At 45.8% G+C, this 19,148-nt stretch overlaps 1 protein-coding gene across 1 annotated transcript in view; it reads right to left on the bottom strand.

The window, feature by feature from the left end:
• The window catches only part of SYNPR (synaptoporin), a 467,369-nt gene extending 457,853 nt beyond the window's left edge, over positions 1 to 9,516 (bottom strand). Inside the window, exons 1-2 of the mRNA XM_063940903.1 lie at positions 9,326 to 9,516; positions 9,157 to 9,222 (exon numbers count right to left, since the gene is read on the bottom strand). Of these exons, the coding sequence (XP_063796973.1) occupies positions 9,157 to 9,222; positions 9,326 to 9,343 (84 nt within the window). The 5' untranslated portion in view covers positions 9,344 to 9,516. The remainder of the gene's footprint in view (positions 1 to 9,156; positions 9,223 to 9,325) is intronic.
• Positions 9,517 to 19,148: the final 9,632 nt, after the last annotated feature.

The raw sequence follows: 19,148 nt of genomic DNA, 5'->3' as shown, positions 1-19,148 counted from the left end.
ATTGCTGTTATTAATCTGTTATTCATCTGGTACATTATCATGCATGCAAGAGCTGAATTTACTGTATATATTTATGAAGGGGCCCAGACGATGCACTCTCTAATGGTTAGTCAAACCAATGAGGTGGCAGGCCACACCGCGTCTGCAGACTGGGCACACCCCTAACACAGGCCTCTACCACTGCATTTCCCCCTGTGGGCCTTACATGCCCCAGTCCGACATTGGTCACATCCACATTTACATCCAGCTCTGTATAGAGCGCAATTCCATAGACATGGCCCCCAGGACTTTGCCTACAGGAGAACGCCCCATTACACCTCTTTAGTCAAAACTGAAAATGCGATTGGAATACTTTCTTTATGTGTGCTCAGATCCAGAGCATGTTTAGTGTGAGAACTTGCCAAATAAGCTCCTTCAACATGCGTCACTTAGTACCTAGATCGGTCTTCTTTTCTATGAGTCTAAAAAGATGCTGGGGTATTATTGGTATTTCATACAGAGGGTTCCACATGTTCTATTTCCTCTGAGGGCCCTGGCTGCGTTGTTATACCTGTGAGGGAGATGTGAGTGGTAGATGACGGAAGCGAGAGTGTCATGTGGGAAGATCTGAGTGTCATGTGTGAGAGCTTCAGATTACACGGGGGATATGAGGCCTTGTGAAGGTCTGAGGACGTATGTGAGTTTCAGAGTACACATGGGATATCAAGGCTTGTGGAGGTCTAAGGACATGTGTGGGAGTTTCAGGTGTATGAGGGCTTGTAGAGATCTGAGGGCATGTGTGGGAGTTTCAGAGTACATGGAGGACATGAAGGCTTGTGAAAGTCTGAGGGCATGTGTGGAAGTTTCAGAGTACACAGGGGACATGAGGGCTTATGGATGTCTGAGGGCATTTGTGGGAGTTTCAGAGTACATGGAGGACATGAAGGCTTGTAAAAGTCTGAGGGCATGTGTGGGAGTGTCAGAGTACACATGGCATATGAGGGCTTGTGGAGGTCTGCGGACGTATGCGAGTTTCAGAGTACACATGGGATATGAAGGCTTGTGGAAGTCTGAGGACATGTTTGGGAGTTTCAGAGTACATGTGGGACATGAGGGTTTGTACAGGTCTGAGGGCATGTGTGGGAGTTTCAGAGTACATGGAGGACATGAAGGCTTGTAAAAGTCTGAGGGCATGTGTGGGAGTTTCAGAGTACACATGGCATATAAGGGCTTGTGGAGGTCTGCGGACGTATGGGAGTTTCAGAGTACACATGGGATATGAAGGCTTGTGGAAGTCTGAGGACATGTTTGGGAGTTTCAGAGTACATGTGGGACATAAAGGCTTGTACAGGTCTGAGGGCATGTATGGGCATTTTGTGGGAAGTCGGAGTTTGAGAGCATGCAGTGACAATTATTTGTAAATGGAGCTCGGCGGCATGTTGGGCTATTTTGGAGCAAATGAGGGTTATGTAGAGTCATTTTGGAATGAGTGATGTATGGCATACTTATCTATGCTTTCAGAATGTTCTGGAAACCCCAGAATTCGGGACAGTTCCCTCAGACTCCCAGAAGAGTAGGCTGCCCTTCCATATCACACCTGTCCATCTTGTAAACTTTGGAGGGAGGGGCCTTGGTAATGCAACTTTTCTTGCCAGGCAGAACCCTATTCTACATTTTGTGCCAAAACACCCCCTTCCCCTATGCACAAACTTTGCTATAATGTGACTATGGCCTCCCCACTTGTGCTTTCCAAAAAGAAGGCAGTACGATGTTGGAATGTTGTGGTTCTTTTGGAGCATATTTTTAACTCTTGAAACTACTGGTAATGCCTTTTTGAAAGTTGGACGATCCCACTTGCAATCCTTGAAGTATTTCAAGTTGGCCATCACTGCAGCACTGTAATTACGGGTGGCATTTGATATGCCGGCTGTCAGGATCCCGGCGCTCAGCATACCGACGCCGGAATCCCGACAGCCGGCATACTGACAACTATTTTCCCTCCTGGGGTGTCCACGACACCCCTGGAGGGAGAATAAATTGCGTACACGCGCCACCGTGCCCACAATGAGCTCTTTTGTGCTCGCCCCACTGACGGTTTACCGGCACCGGTAAGCTGGGCGCCGGGATCCCAAGAGCCGGCATACAGTAATAGACCCATAAATTACAGTATACTTGCTGCATACAAATCCTACAAATAATGGAGGCAGTCATTTTGTGTGTTGAACCAATATTCAGTTTCAATGGAAACTAGTGACAGTGTATCATGCCTAGTTAAAGTATGTCACTAGGTCCTAGAAAAGTGATTGGCTCAGTCCCCAAAATGACTGCCCCTCATTTAGTAAATTTAGCCTATAAATGATACATTACACATATATCATTATAAACAAAAACAGAAAAAAAGACCAGATTCCCTTCACTGTGTTTTGTGACGATTAATCGAGTGGCATGAATCATCAGCTGTATTTACATATATTGAATAGATGCAAATCACACTGACTCATCACTGCTCATGATCCATAAGGCACTTACATGTATCTGACTTAATAGGAGACAGCTTGAGGAGGGCTGGTCTGATGGGTGGATTTAGTGGGGTTATGTCCAGAGTATATTTTTTGACAATCAAACTGAATACAAGGGCCATGCAAATCATATAAATCAGTTTTGTTTCCAAGGAAAAACACTGTTCTAAAACAATCTAAATCTGCTATGGCTATGGCCATATCACAAATAATAACAGAAAATAATTTTAAATGCAAAACTAGGCATGTGAAAGCAGCCTTTCAGTATACAGATGGGTCCATGTTTATCTTGGCCTTTCATAGGATTAACTGAGCCAGGTCAGTCAGACTTAATCCCCTGATGTATTGTTCTCTGTACTGTATTGCAGCTGAGAACAATAGATGAAGGGCTTATGTTAATAAACCATGGTGTGCCTAGGTGCAGCAAAGAAGTCAAGATAAATGTGGACCCATCTGTATGTAGCCAGAAAACTCCAGGATGAATGGCAATATTGTGATTGGCCAGGACAAACGGAAGCTTGTGGAATACCTGATGAAAATGGGAATCTTAGTATATGGGTAGGAGGAGCTTCAACTGAGGAAATTGATTCAGCTAAGGAGGGGTCAATTTATACAGGCTGCTGCTCTGTGACAGGGACACCAGAACAATTAAATATGTGATGTTTGTGGCTAGATGATGGAGTGGGGTCTTGTTTTTGAGTGACACAATGCAATTTCTAGCCAATTCCCAATATCACAAATATCATGTCTGAACAGGGGCGTATTCAGAACAATAGGGCACCATGACAGGAAAATGGGGTGCGTTATTTGTGTGCATCAAAGGCAAAGTGGGTGTGGCCTTGCAACAAAGGGCATGAATTCAAAGGTAATACCATATCTGTAGTACGGGGAAAGGATGATGCATTGGACAGGAGATAGTGGGTTATGATATAGTGAGGCAGGTGAGAGGCAAATGGTAAAGCAGTGGGTGACGAGGAGAAATAGTGGGAGACGGAGAGGCAGTGGGTGACAGCGAGAGGCAAAGGGTGATAGGAGAGGGTGACAGTGAGAGGCAGTGGGTGATGCCAGGGAATGGGCAGCAGGGAAGGGGGGTAGTGAGTGATGCCAGGGAATGGGTGGGTGTCAGGGGGAGGCAGTGGGTGATATAGATGATGACGTAGAGAGGCAGTGGGTTACAGGAAAAGGATTACTGGAGATAGAGGTGATGAGGAGAGATAGTGGGAGACAGAGAAGCAGTGGGTGACAGCAAAGGGTGATTGGGAAAGATAGTGGGTGAAAGGGAAAAGGTGACAGAGTGAGGCAGTGGGTGACAGAGAGAAGCAGAGGGTGATGGGGAGAGAATTATGCCTTGGAGAAGCAGAGGGTAACAGGAATAAAGAGGTGATGGGGAGTTAGTGACGCAGGGGAGAGGCAGTGGGTGACGGGAAAGGATAGTGTGAGAAAGAGAGGCAGTGGGTGACACAGAGTCTGAGTCTCGTCTCCTCAATGCATGCACAGATGAAGCCTGGGCATATACTCCAGCTGCTCCCATTGCGATTGACATGGGGCAGACCTAGAAGAGGAGGGCCAGCTGACGAAATACACAAAATGCCACCATTAGTAGTGCCCCTAATACACATAATGCCCATAGCAGCAGTGCCCCTTTCACACATACACTGGGTAACACTGCACTGCTCCAACACACACACACCGGGTTACAATGCAATGCTCCATCACACATACACACACAGGGTCACACTGCATTGCTCCTGCACACGCACAGGGTTACACCGCACTGCAAAGGGGGTCATAGGTTACACTGCATAGGGTTACATACATACTGTAGGTGGTTACACACACTGCATAGAGGGGGCAATCAGAAGGTAGTGGGGCAATCAGGAGGTGGGCAGAAGGGGGGCAATTAGCTGTCCCATAACACTTCAATTTACCTGCTGCTAGTATATAATGAAGGGCGCAGCAGCACTTCTCAACCGCAGCAACCTCCCCTCTCAGTCCACAGCAGTGTTCTGTCCTGCCTGTGCTGTATTTGGCAAGAGGAGTGCAGCCCGACTGTATGAAGCCAGCTCACAGCATGCTCAGCTCATATGAAAATCTACCAAACTGACAGGAGAGGAACGTGCCTTGGTGCAAACCCCCCACCCCACCCCAAACCCACCAGTGTGTGTGGATAATATTTTGGGGAAGATGTACTAAGAGAAAGAGAAAGTGGAGAGAGATAAACTGCAAACCAATCAACTCCTGTCATTTTTCAAACACAGCCTGTAACATGGCAGTTAGGAGCTGACTGGCTGGTACTTTATCTCTTTCCACTTCATCACTCTCCAAGGCTTAGTTTGTATTAGGAAATTGGCTCACCAGGAAATACTGTACAAAGGGCTTGAACTACTGTATCTGGCCAGTTTGGTGCTCCATGTGTGTGATAAATTGGCCCCATAACAGTTCTCCACATTAATATGTTGTCATATACATATACTGTAAATAATATATATTATATATATATATATATATATATATATATATACATATACAATTTTATATATATACATCGCCTTCTCCTTATAACCTTCCCTCATTGGCCTCACACGAAATGTCTTGGGAAACTGACTCACAGGAACAAACGGCCTGATATCTGGGATCAGATAAGGCAGAATTTGGTTTCCTCAAATACCTCAATCAGGCATAGAGTACAGTCATTTTAAATTTTCGTACGTTGGTACTTAGTCCCGACTCGTTTAAATCGTGCGTTTTCTACCACTTCAGATTTCTGCTGGAGGGGATACGGATTGAGAGGCACTCTGCTCCATATTTTTTTGGGACTGTCCTAAATTAGTTCCGATCTGGAAAGCCGTCCGAAGATTGATATTACGAGTTACTGAGGTTGACATACCTTTCTCCCCCACTTTCTTCCTATGCCCCCGGGACATCCCTGGGATAGCAAAACCCTCTCAGAAGCTTATCTGGCATATTATTAATGCTACGAAATGTAAAATTGCTCGCCATTAGAAATCCCAAACGGTTCCCTCTCTAGCGGCCATTTCCACTGCTATATGGGACACGTATCACATGGAATATCTGCCCAGTATAGCTGACTGTAACGCATCACCTTTTACTCAATCATGGGCTCCCTGGTTGGTGATTGATGTTTTGTTAATAATGTGTCTTCCATCCATAATTGTTTTCACTTATCGTACTAAGAGTTATTCTACTTGCTGTCTCTAGCTGCCTATGTTTATACTATGATGGTCTGATGTCATCACCACTTGATTGTGTTCTCAAACTTTTTTATTATGTACTGCTGCACTTCCCTCTGCTCCCCTTGTTCTCTTTTTTCCCTTCTGTTCAGTCCTCCCTCCCCCCACGTGTTTCTATATTGTATTTCACTAAATTCTTTCAATAAACAGTATTTTAAAACAATTTTTATATATATATATATATATATATATATATATTTAATAAATATATATACACGTCATACCCTCCAACTGTACCTTTTTAATAGGTACAGTACCTTTTTTTTATGGTCTGTACCGATTTTTGGCTCTCCAAACTTCCATTGAAAGTATAGGAAAAGGGACGTGACCACGCCCCCATTACCCCATGGCCACACCCCTTTTTCTAATTTGTACCGATTTTTATGTGTAAAATGTTGGAGGGTATGACACCTGTGTGTGTGTGTGTGTGTGTGTGTGTGTATGTGTGTGTGTGTATGTGTGTGTGTGTGTGTGTACTGTTTAAATAATAAGCAGCTCAATAAAATTCCAGCAAAAGCCTGCTTAGCTACATGTAAGAATAAAAGCAGAGCATATGACAGAAGCAAGCCAAAGGCAATCAACACACAATAACACAGACCACTGCAAAATCAAAATGTGTTTTTTGTTTTTGCTTAAATATATGCATATATACAATGGTAAGCTATAAAGCAATTGCCACATATTTACATTTCAAGGGTTTTCACAATTTTCATATCCAACCCCCTAGATATGCAGTACATCCCGAGCTAAGAAAGTCTGATTAATGCCATATGACATGCCCTGAACTTTCCGTTCAGCTGTGTTCTGCGGGACTTCAGCCCTACTGGCGATGCAAGTCATGTGACTTGCAGATATCACCACTGATAAGGATCAGAAGAATAAACAGTGACATTGTTCAGCAAGCCAATTACATCTCTTCTTCATTGTTCTGCTGTAATAGACACACCGCTGAATCATAATTATACGGAGAGAACCCACATTCCTTGGGTCCAGTGACACTCATCTATAATTAGATGCTTGGTGATTAGAAAAAATAAACAACAGAGAAATACGTATGCAGGAAGGCTGGAGATGAATCATGAAAGTGCCGCCACAACACTATGTTATCTATCTATCTATCTATCTATCTATCTATCTATCTATCTATCTATCTATCTATCTATCTATCTATCTATCTATCTATCATCTGTATCTCCTATCTATCGATCGATCGATCGATCTATCTATCTATCTATCTATCTATCTATCTATCTATCTATCTATCTATCTATCTATCTATCTATCTATCTATCTATCATCTGTATCTCCTATCTATCTATCTATCTATCTATCTATCTATCTATCTATCTATCTATCTATCTATCTATCTATCTATCTATATCTGTCTATCTATCTGTATCTCCTATCTATCTATCTATCTATCTATCTATCTATCTATCTATCTATCTATCTATCTATCCATCCAGGGGCGTTTCTAGAGAGGAGGAGGCTCGTGTGCAGGCTCCGGCTGGGCCCCCTCCTCTCTAGCCAGCAGCACTGTCTAGACTCTTGGCATTATGGTCCCCTATAGGGGACCCTAGTGCTGTCCCAGAGTCTACAGCGCATGCGCAGATCTCCAGGAAAATGGCGCAGCGGCCATTTTCCCAGTGATTTCAGCAGCGCTACTGCACCGCGGGACTTCGGAGGGTAAGTATTTTTATTAATGGGTGCAGGGTGTGCGGTGTGGGTCCCCCTGGAACCCCCGGGTGCACACTGCACCCATTATAAATACACCAGTCTATCTATCTATCTATCTATCTATCTATCTATCTATCTATCTATCTATCTGTCTGTCTGTCTGTCTGTCTGTCTGTCTGTCTGTCTGTCTGTCTGTCTGTTGGTTTGTCTGTCTGTCTATCTATCTTATACATATCAATCTCTAGTCTGTATGCATGTTGTCATGTGTTGCACTGTCACATTACAGTAGTCTTCTGCTTTGTGGCAAAAAGCACTGTGACAGGTCTTACACCAGCGAACAAATTCTTTTATTGAGCTAAGTATATCCCAAAACTAAGAGGATGTGCAAGAAAATCCCTGTATACCACTAGACTACAGGGGCATGATATGGCCAGAAAGCTACTGTATAAGCTGTCGCCGAATCTGATATTTCCAAAATAACGTAATCATCTTGTACATCTATGCATCTAATTACCATACAAGAAAAGGAGCGATTAATAGTTGATGACGTCATGTTTTTTAAAGAAGTTATGCAGCAGCCATATCATTTGTGACACAGTGCTCAATTAACTATTGTTTTTCCGAAAACCATACTTGACTGATATCCCGGAATGTCTGGGAGACACTACCAAGTTTTGGGGAGCTCTCTGGGGCTTTCCTGGGAGTAGGCCAGGCTCCCACCACTGCTCATTTCCCTGGTGAAGTGGGTGGTCCGGTCTTTTCTGAATGGGTTATTATTATTATTATTATTATTATTATTACATTTTATTTATAAGGTGCCACATGTGTTTCGCAGCGCCGTACAAAGGACAGTACAGGAAGACAAAACATAGCATTACAGTAAATAAATAACAGAAATAAAGTACAGGTAACAGAGCACCACACGTTCTCAAGACATAATACAGCTAAGATCCTACTAACGTGACCCTTACCTTCGCTGCCAGATGCAGTGGGCCATTGGGCCACGATGACGATGACCACCACACCGCTCCCATGCACCTGCCCTCCCCGTATTTATATATATACATATATATATACACACAAATATATATGTATATATACACACACATATATATATCAGTGTGGTAGATAGATATCTAGGCTTATACCGACCCACACTCATATCTATCTATCTATCTATCTATCTATCTATCTATCTATCTATCTATCTATCTATCTATCTATCTATCTATCGGAATATATATATATATATATATATATGAATATATACAGTATATGCGTATTTAAATATATTTATATATAATTGCACACATAAATAGATATGAGAGATAGATAGATAGATAGATAGATAGATAGATAGATAGATAGATAGATAGATAGATAGATAGATAGATAGATAGATAGATAGAGTTAATCATACTACCTAAATTAAGCTCACTTCCTTCACTTAGGGATTGGGGATGATATCTTATGTTCGGCAAACAGTACTCACACATTGTAACAAGCCCAGCTCTTTAGTTAGACACATAACCACAATTGATGGCAATTCTCTGTTTAATGATAAACAGGCAGCTTATGCACATATTGTGCTTTACCTTATTCATCATAATAATACATCATATGGATATGACAGCAAGCCAGGTGCTGAAAGTGGACCCCACCCCTATGTTATTTGGGCTGGATAAGGGTCCATACAGGAAAAAAGAGGGATATTGTACCGGCCAACTCACCCATTCCAAGATGCGAAGGAAAGCCAAGGGTTCTTTCACTGTTCGAAATGAGCCAGATGCTAGAAGCTTGGGAAACAAACAGAAGGGTCACCACTAGAAGATACTTTGCAACACACAAAACACAATGCAATAACATGAACAATCTCTCCTGAGCAACACAAGCTCTTACCTGATCGAAAATATCCATTCTTTCTTTTCTCCCTGCAGATAAGTTGCAATGTTTCTATTACAAAGCCAGACACTCAGTTGCTTCAACAATACACCCAGGAAGGCAGCGATCATCGCACACTTTTATTCTACATTGCCAGCAACACAGTGAGAGTGAGCGGGGAGAATAACACGTCCCTCTGGGTCCTAAAGACATCCATGTAAGCATCAGGCTGGGGAAATTGGATTCCAAGCTGCAAGCATATTTGGCTTCCTACATTTTGGTGGCTTAAGAAAATAATGAAAGCAAAATTAATTTTGTATCTTTAAAAAAATTTTTTTTTAACTAGTTGTGTCCAACACATTACAGCATACTCCTTAATACAAAAAAGTGCTCTGAGTTGTGTAGCCTCCCTGTTTCACAGAGTAAAACACATCAAATAAAATGCAATTCCTTTGACTTATATTTACTGTACAGTGATTAAACATAATAATCAGCCACGGCATATCCTGAGTAGAGATGAGCAGGTTCTGTTCTCCGAGAACCGAACCACCCCGAACTCCACGTGGTTTACACGGGTCCGAGGCAGCCTTGTTTCTTCCCGCCTGACTCGGAAAACCCGAACGAGGCAAAATGGCATCATCCCGCTGTCGGATTCTCGCGAAATGCGGAAGTCCATATAAAGAGCCGCGCGTCGCCACCATTTTCACTCGTGCATTGTCGAGAGAGCGAGAGGACGTGGCTACGTTCTGTGAGTGGAAAGCTCAATATCAGTGCTCAGTATCTCTGCTGCATTGTGGTGACCAGTATACTACAGTACAATAGTCCAGTGCTGCATCTCGCTGCTCAGTGTCAGTTCTAGTATCCTCATCAGTGCTCAGGATCAGTGCTCATTGTCTTGTGCTGCATTGTGGTGACCAGTATACTACAGTAAAATAGTCCAGTGCTGCATCTCGCTGCTCAGTGTCAGTTCTAGTATCCTCATCAGTGCTCAGGATTAGTGCTCATTGTCTTGTGCTGCATTGTGGTGACCAGTATACTACAGTACAATAGTCCACTGCTGCATCTCGCTGCTCAGTGTCAGTTCTAGTATCCTCATCAGTGCTCAGGATCACTGCTCATTGTCTTGTGCTGCATTGTGGTGACCAGTATACTACAGTACAATAGTCCAGTGCTGCATCTCGCTGCCCAGTGTCAGTTCTAGTATCCTCATCAGTGCTAAGTATCACTGATCATTGTCCTGTGCTGCATTGTGGTGACCAGTATGCTACAGTACAATAGTCCAGTGCTGCATCTCGCTGCCCAGTGTCAGTTCTAGTATCCTCATCATTGCTCAGTATCACTACTCATTGTCTTGTGCTGCATTGTGGTGACCAGTATACTACAGTACAATAGTCCATTGCTGCATCTCGCTGCCCAGTGTCAGTTCTAGTATCCTCATCAGTGCTCAGTATCACTACTCATTGTCTTGTGCTGCATTGTGGTGACCAGTATATTACAGTACAATAGTCCAGTGCTGCATCTCGCTGTCCAGTGTCAGTTCTAGTATCCTCATCAGTGCTCAGTGTCACTACTCATTGGGGGTAATTCCAAGTTGATCGCAGCAGGAAATTTTTTAGCAGTTGGGCAAAACCATGTGCACTGCAGGGGAGGCAGATATAACATGTGCAGAGATAGTTAGATTTGGGTGGGGTGTGTTCAATCTTCAATCTAATTTGCAGTGTAAAAATAAAGCAGCCAGTATTTACCCTGCACAGAAACAAAATAACCCACCTAAATCTAACTCTCTCTGCACATGTTACATCTGCCTCCCCTGCAGTGCACATGGTTTTGCCCAACCGCTAAAAATGTTCCTGCTGCGATCAACTTGGAATTACCCCCATTGTCTTGTGCTCCATTGTGGTGACCAGTATACTACAGTACAATAGTCCAATGCTGCATCTCGCTGCCCAGTGTCAGTTCTAGTGTCCTCATCATTGCTCAGTATCACTGCTCATTGTCTTGTGCTGCATTGTGGTGACCAGTATACTACAGTACAATAGTACAGTGCTGCATCTCGCTGCCCAGTGTCAGTTCTAGTATCATCATCAGTGCTCAGTATCACTACTCATTGTCTTGTGCTGCATTGTGGTGACCAGTATACTACAGTACAATAGTCCAGTGCTGCATCTCGCTGCCCAGTGTCAGTTCTAGTATCCTCATCAGTGCTCAGTATCACTACTCATTGTCTTGTGCTGCATTGTGGTGACCAGTATACTACAGTACAATAGTACAGTGCTGCATCTCGCTGCCCAGTGTCAGTTCTAGTATCCTCATCAGTGCTCAGTTTCACTGATCATTGTCCTGTGCTGCATTGTGGTGACCAGTATACTACAGTACAATAGTACAGTGCTGCATCTCGCTGCCCAGCAGGGGCGGATCCAGAACAAAATGACAGGGGGGGCACCACAATAGGGGAAGGAAGGGGGGGTTCGGCACATGTGCTCCTGTGAAAGGGGTGTGGCTTTGTTGCAAGGGGTTGGCCTCACAGAGAATGCCATACCCATGAGTCACGCCCTCGTTTTCATCACGCTGGGAGCATGGAGTACTCATATACGCAGCCACATATGCGCAGATACAGACAGTCCACACATACAAAACACAGTCACGTATGCACGGACTGTCACATACAGTATACACACACAGTCACATATACACAGACAACCAGATACAGTAAACACACAGTCACATATAGTCGCATATACACACAGCCACATATGCACAGTCACTTATACACAGACAGCCACATACAGTATATACACACACACACACACACACACACACACACACACACACACACACACACACACACACACACACAGTCAAACAGTCACATACAGTTTACGTGTACACAGACAGCTGCATATGCACAGTCACATACTGTATACAGAATGCCAGATACAGTATACACAAAGTCACATATACACACAGACAGCCACATACAGTACACACACACACACACACACACACACACACACACACACACACGTCACATATACAGACAGCCATATACAGTATACAGTCACATAAGCACAACCAGCCACATATACACACACAGCACATATATACAAACAACCACATATGCAGCACCCACACACATATACACACAAACACAGCCACAGAATGTTAAAACATTAATACACTATGCCCCCTTCCCATTCTATTTTGGGCCACATAGTTACGGACCCTTCTATGCACCCTGCTGCATATGTGGTTGTTTGTAGAGGGTGACTGAGGAGGCTGGGGTCACAGGGAGATAGTGGGTGCCATGTGCCCACAGTGCCACATATGACCTCACAGTGCAAGATACAGATATGCCCCCACAGTGCCATGTGCCCACAGTGCCAGATACAGATATGCCCCCACAGTGCCAGATATGCCCCCACAGTGCCAGATACAGATATGCCCTCCCAGTGCCATGTGCCCACAGTGCCAGATATGCCCCCATAGTGCCACATATGACCCCACAGTGCCACATATGACTCCATAGTGCCAGATACATATATGCCCCTACAGTGCCATGTGCCCACAGTGCCAGATATGCCCACACAGTGCCAGTCTGCCAGATATGCCCCCACAGCGCCACATATGACCCCACAGTGCCACATAGACATATGCCCCCACAGTGCTGCTTACCGTTTTGTGTGTGGAGAGCGCAGCGCGCGCTTCTCCTGCCTGCCGCTCTGCCCCTCAGTCTGGTCTCCGGCGGTGACGGCAGCGTGTACATCTCAAATCAGGTGCCGGTTCGCGAGCTCTGATTGGCTAACGAACCGGCACCTGATTTGAGTTATACACTCCGCCGTCACTGCCGGAGACCAAACTGAGTGGCAGAGCGGCAGTACTGCAGGCAGGAGGGGCGCGCCGTGATAGAGCGTGCCGTCCGTGGTCCAGGCTGCAGGCTAAAATTAAAGATAAGAAAAAATCTTCTAAATGACAGGGGGGGGCACGTGCCTCGGTGCCCCCCCCCCCTTCCCCTGGATCCGCCACTGCTGCCCAGTGTCAGTTCTAGTATCATCATCAGTGCTCAGTATCACTACTCATTGTCTTGTGCTGCATTGTGGTGACCAGTATACTACAGTACAATAGTCCAGTGCTGCATCTCGCTGCTCAGTGTTAGTTCTAGTATCCTCATCAGTGCTCAGTATCACTACTCATTGTCTTGTGCTGCATTGTGGTGACCAGTATACTACAGTACAATAGTCCAGTGCTGCATCTCGCTGCCCAGTGTCAGTTCTAGTATCATCATCAGTGCTCAGTATCACTACTCATTGGTGGTCATTCCGAGTTGTTCGCTCGCTAGCTGCTTTTAGCAGCATTGCAAACGCTAGGCCGCCGCCCTCTGGGAGTGTATCTTAGCTTAGAAGAATAGCGAACGAAAGAGTAGCAGAATTGCTACTAAATATTTTCTTGCAGTTTCTGAGTAGCTCCAGACCTACTCCTAGATTGCGATCAGCTCGGTCCGTTTAGTTCCTGGTTTGACGTCACAAACACGCCCTGCGTTCGGCCAGCCACTCCCCCGTTTCTCCAGACACTCCCGCGTTTTTCCCTGACACGCCTGCATTTTTTAGCACACTCCCGGAAAACGCTCAGTTACCACCCAGAAACGCCCCTTTCCTGTCAATCATTCACCGATCAGCAGTGCGACTGAAAAGCGCCGCACGAACAACAGCAAAACTGCTAAGTTTTTAATTAAATAACTAAGCGCAAGTGCACTGCATACCATGCGCATGCGCATTTAGCAACAAATCGCAGCATAGCGAAAATCGTCAACGAGCAAACAACTCGGATTGACCACCATTGTCTTGTGCTGCATTGTGGTGACCAGTATACTACAGTACATTAGTCCATTGCTGCATCTCGCTGCCCAGTGTCAGTTCTAGTATCCTCATCAGTGCTCAGGATTAGTGCTCATTGTCTTGTGCTGCATTGTGGTGACCAGTATACTACAGTACAATAGTCCAGTGCTGCATCTCGCTGCCCAGCAGTGCCGTAACTAGGCATTTTAGCGCTGTGTGCAAGAAACTACAGTGGCGCCCCCCCATGTAAGATAGGGACAGTGCGCGCCGCAGACGCGTGAAAAATTTATAGGGGCGTGGCTTCATGGGGAAGGGGCGTGGCCACAAAATAATAGCAATTCATACTACGGTGCACAGTAGTCTACATTATTCAAATTACGCTGCACAGTAGCGCCACTACACCAGGTAGAGCCCATTTTATACATTACAGCAGACAGCGTCCCCCTTTTTACACATTACAGCAGACAGTCCCCCTTTTTACACATTGCGGCAGCCAGTCCCCCTTTTTACACATTGCGGCAGCCTGGCCCCCTCTTTACACAATGCAGCAGCCAGTCCCCCTTTTTACACATTGCGGCAGCCAGTCCCCCTTTTTACACATTGCGGCAGCCAAGCCCCCTCTTTACACATTGCGGCAGCCAGTCCCCCTTTTTACACATTGCGGCAGCCAGTCCCCCTTTTTACATATTGCGGCAGCCAGGCCCCCTTTTTACACATTACGGCAGCCAGGCCCCCTTTTTACACATTGCGGCAGCCAGGCCCCCTCTTTACACATTGCAGCAGCCAGGACCCCTTTTTACACATTGCGGCAGCCAGGCCCCCTCTTTACACATTACGGCAGCCAGTCCCCCTTTTTACACATTGCGGCAGCCAGGCCCCCTTTTTACACATTGCGGCAGCCAGGCCCCCTTTTTACACATTGCGGCAGCCAGGACCCCTTTTTACACATTGCGGCAGCCAGGACCCCTTTTTACACATTGCGGCAGCCAGGCCCCCTTTTTATACATTGCGGCAGCCAGGACCCCTTTTTACACATTGCGGCAGCCATGCCCCCTTTTTACACATTGCGGCAGACGGTGTCCCCCTGAGAGAGAGAGAGAGAGAGAGAGAGAGAGAGAGAGGGATATACTTACCTTCTCCCCGCTGACAGGCTCCTCGTGCTGGCATCTCCCTCTCGGTGCAGGCAGTGAGGTGAGAAGGAGGAGGAGGGAGGGGGATTGGAGCCGCAGCAGCGATATTTGATTGGTAGTAAGCGCCGCTGCAGCATCCCCCTCTCCTTCCGTATTGGTTGCCTGGCGCTGCTGTGGATGCTGGGATGAAGGAACCGCATCCCAGCATCCATAGCAGCGCCGGGCAGCCAATACAGAAGGAGAGGGGGATGCTGCAGCGGCGCTTACTACCAATGAAATAGCGCTGGTGCGGCTCCCTGCTCCCCCTCCCTCCTCCTCCTCCTTGAACGCTGCCCGGCGCTGGTCTCTTCTCCCTCCAGCGCGGCGCACGGCGCACACAGCAGCCAGAGGCGGCATGTAATGAGTCAATTTGACTCATTACATGCCGCTGGCCGTTGCGCCCTCAGGGCAACTGCGCTGTGTGCCAAGCCCACTTGGCACACACGTAGTTACGGCCCTGCTGCCCAGTGTCAGTTCTAGTATCCTCATCAGTGCTCAGTATAATCAGTGATCAGTATAATCAGTGCTCAGTATAATCAGTGATCAGTATAATCAGTGATCAGTATATAATCAGTGATCAGTATAATCAGTGATCAGTATAATCAGTGATCAGTATAATCAGTGATCAGTATAATCAGTGCTCAGTATCATCAGTGCACTGTTAGACGTGCGCCCGTTATCCGCCATTAGTGCAGTGGGATTTAGACAATTGATGAAGTTATTGTGTCCCCGGTACCAAATCCCATCTAGATTCCACTTCTCTAGGCAGGCGATAGCGAGATTTTACCAATTAATTCCAGTGATTTGGACGTAGCATTACAGTGATTTTACCAATTAATATCAGTGATTTATAATTATTAATTACAGTGATCTTGCCAAATAATTCCAATGATTTGGACATATAATTCCAGTTGGAATTGTTGTGTCGCTTGGCTTAGTCATACAGCTACCTCATAGTACCTCTTCGACATCTTTGCATGAGGTGCTGTTTGGGGCCTAGTTTTTGAAAAGTGCCATCCTGTGTGACACTGCCGTATGAGTCCAGGAGTACTGCTGTATTAGTCCTGGGGTACTGCCGTAAAAGTCCACCAATAGCATATTTTTTTTAACGTGACTGGAGCGTGCTGGAGATGCTTTCAGTGGACCGAACAATTGCGGCCCACTCTTGACATTCAGCCACTGCGTGAGATTACTAGATGGGCCAGATGGTTGTGTCGCTTAGCTTAGGCCTACAGCAACCTCGGTGCACCTTTTTTTCGTCTTTGCATCATGTGCTATTAGGGGCCTTTTTCTGATATCTGCCTCCTGTCTGCCACTGCTAGATAGGCCAGGTGTTTGTGCTGACCACTTGGGTCGCTTAGCTTAGTCATCCAGTGACCTCAGTGCAACCTTTTGGCCTAAAAACAATATTGTGAGGTGTGAGGTGTTCAGAATAGACTGGAAATTAGTGGAAATTATGGTTATTGAGGTTAATAATACTATAGGATCAAAATTACCCCCAAATTCTATGATTTAAGCTGTTTTTGATGGTTTTTTGAGAAAAAAAACCCAAATCCAAAACGCACCCGAATCCGACAAAAATTCTTAAGGGAGGTTTTGCCAAAACGCGTCCGAATCCAAAACACGACCGCGGAACCAAATCCAAAACCAAAATACAAAACCCAAAAAATGTCCGCTGCACATCTCTAATCCTGAGATAAACATGTGCAGTGGGAGCATGGGTGCACATTGCAGACACCTTCCCCCTTCCTCGTTTATAGGTTGGGGGGCTTTGTTTTATTTGTTATATACCATTCTTTCTTAGAGGTTAATATTTCAAGTTTTATTTTTACCAGCAACGACACACATATATGTACCCGGTGGTTCATGTGGGCATTATACGAAGGGTGCAACAGCTGGGAGGCTCCCGAAAATCGAATCTAGCTCCCGACCCCCGGGAAAGTGGGCAAGTCTGCTGGATCCGCCCGCACCCCTCCACCCAGCTGCCCACTTACTGCCATGCGGGGGGCTGCACAATGCTGGTAATCTTGGCATTACATAACTGGGGTGTGGCTACGGTGATGCAATAGTGCAGCCACACCCCACCCATAGCCTTTCCCGCAGCATCACGCCCCCTCCCCACCCACCATTTGAAGCCACGCCCCTGCGCCCTGGGTTGCTATGCCAACCCGGCTGCCCCCCATATTTATATAGAACAAATCACATTTTTTTTTTTTACCAACTAAAAAAATGAAAACAATTTGTTTTTAGAAAGTTTTAGGTAAACAATAAAACCGACCACAAAAGGTCAGGCAGACTTTTTAAAACCCATTATACTGCACTAACACTAAATAACACATAAAATATGTTGCAGAACCTCTGCAGAAGAAGCCAAAAACTTGTTGGGCACTATATGCTTCCTCTCAGTGGCATGGGGTATGTTATCCACAGGAGAAGACTGGGCCAACCCCTTACCCCCCTTGCCTCTCACTAGCACGTTCTTCAGCATTTTAGCGGTCTTGATCATCAGTTTTTCCTTCACGTTGGCTGCTGGTTGTGTGTAGGGGAACTTCCTGGATAGGTCACCTGACACTGCATGAAGTCACGCCCCCTTAGTGAAGCAGTTCTGTTAGCCGCAACCCCTTGTGCTTTTTATTGCAGTATTATTGGCCACAGCGCAGCCCCACCCCCAGCTCCAGGTAGTGTCAGACTATCACAGAAGGGAGGCTGGGCCCATAGCTGCCTCACGTCTGCTCTCTCCCTGACACTCCCTGTATTTCCAGTGGAGTGCTGCAATTTGGTGAGTTAACAGCTCATCCTTAAATAGAGGTTTTGTATAATAAATACTTATATATATATATATATATATATATGTATTTATATCTTAGCAATCCAGCCTCAACCGTGTATGATTCCTGCGAGTCCCGTAGATCATCAGTATGAGGCTTTTTTTAAATAAGGCACCAATTGCAAGCAAATTGCAGATTGCAGACCGCCAGCCAATCAGGAGTGGTTGTTGCGTGCTATTTGCAACATGCCGTAACATCACTCCATCCACTTGCTCTGACTTTTATTAGTGTGTGCAAGGCCAATGTGACGGTGGAGGGGGAGTATGGAAGAGCTCCCGATGAGGTACAGAGGTCGCTGCGAAAGCAGACAGAAGACCAGAAGAGAAGGCAGAAGGAAGACTAGACGCTTGGTCAAGACAGATGATTCTACGCCTGCGTAAGCTTTAGTGGCAATGGGGCTCTTGCAAAAATGCTTATACAGCATTGGCCCCCTTACTGTTCAGATGAAGTCTTCCGAGAGTCAAATAGTTTGTGGAGTCAAGCCGGAGCTGACAAGCAATAGGGGATCTGGTGCTTAGAAAGCTGAAGAGCATTGCTGACTCCAGCGGGGAAGGGCCATTGCAGAAGGTACCCCTATGTGCCCACCAAGGTCAGCAGAGCAGGTATAGTCCCAGTGGGACACCCTTTACTCATTGTCTTCTTAGACCACCAGGATGTTGGGTGTTAGGCCAATGGCATGCAGTGGGGTGTTAGGCCCACAGGCATGCTAGCGGGTGGGCACTCAGAAAATGTAGCCTAGGTCACCAAATTGGGCAGAACTGGCCCTCTGCCACAGCCTCACTTTTCCCACCCATTTTCCAAAAGATATCCACAGCACACTTGGCACAGAGGTAAGTTTATGGAGTCTGTGGGTGCAGGGTGAGCACCCATTATATATAATGTATGCCCCTGCTTTTCCTCCTGTCAGCACTGTGACCACTATGAACTGACACCCCTTACTCACATTTACTCGTGTAATCATCCCCCCTCACACCCCCCCTTCACAGTCTCCTCAATACTCCCTCCTGCTTCC

The sequence above is a fragment of the Pseudophryne corroboree genome, chromosome 9, assembly GCF_028390025.1.
Source record: "Pseudophryne corroboree isolate aPseCor3 chromosome 9, aPseCor3.hap2, whole genome shotgun sequence".
Taxonomy (NCBI): Eukaryota; Metazoa; Chordata; class Amphibia; order Anura; family Myobatrachidae; genus Pseudophryne; species Pseudophryne corroboree.
The sequence above is the reverse complement of the archived record's forward strand: the minus strand, read 5'-3'. Positions and strand labels throughout refer to the sequence as shown.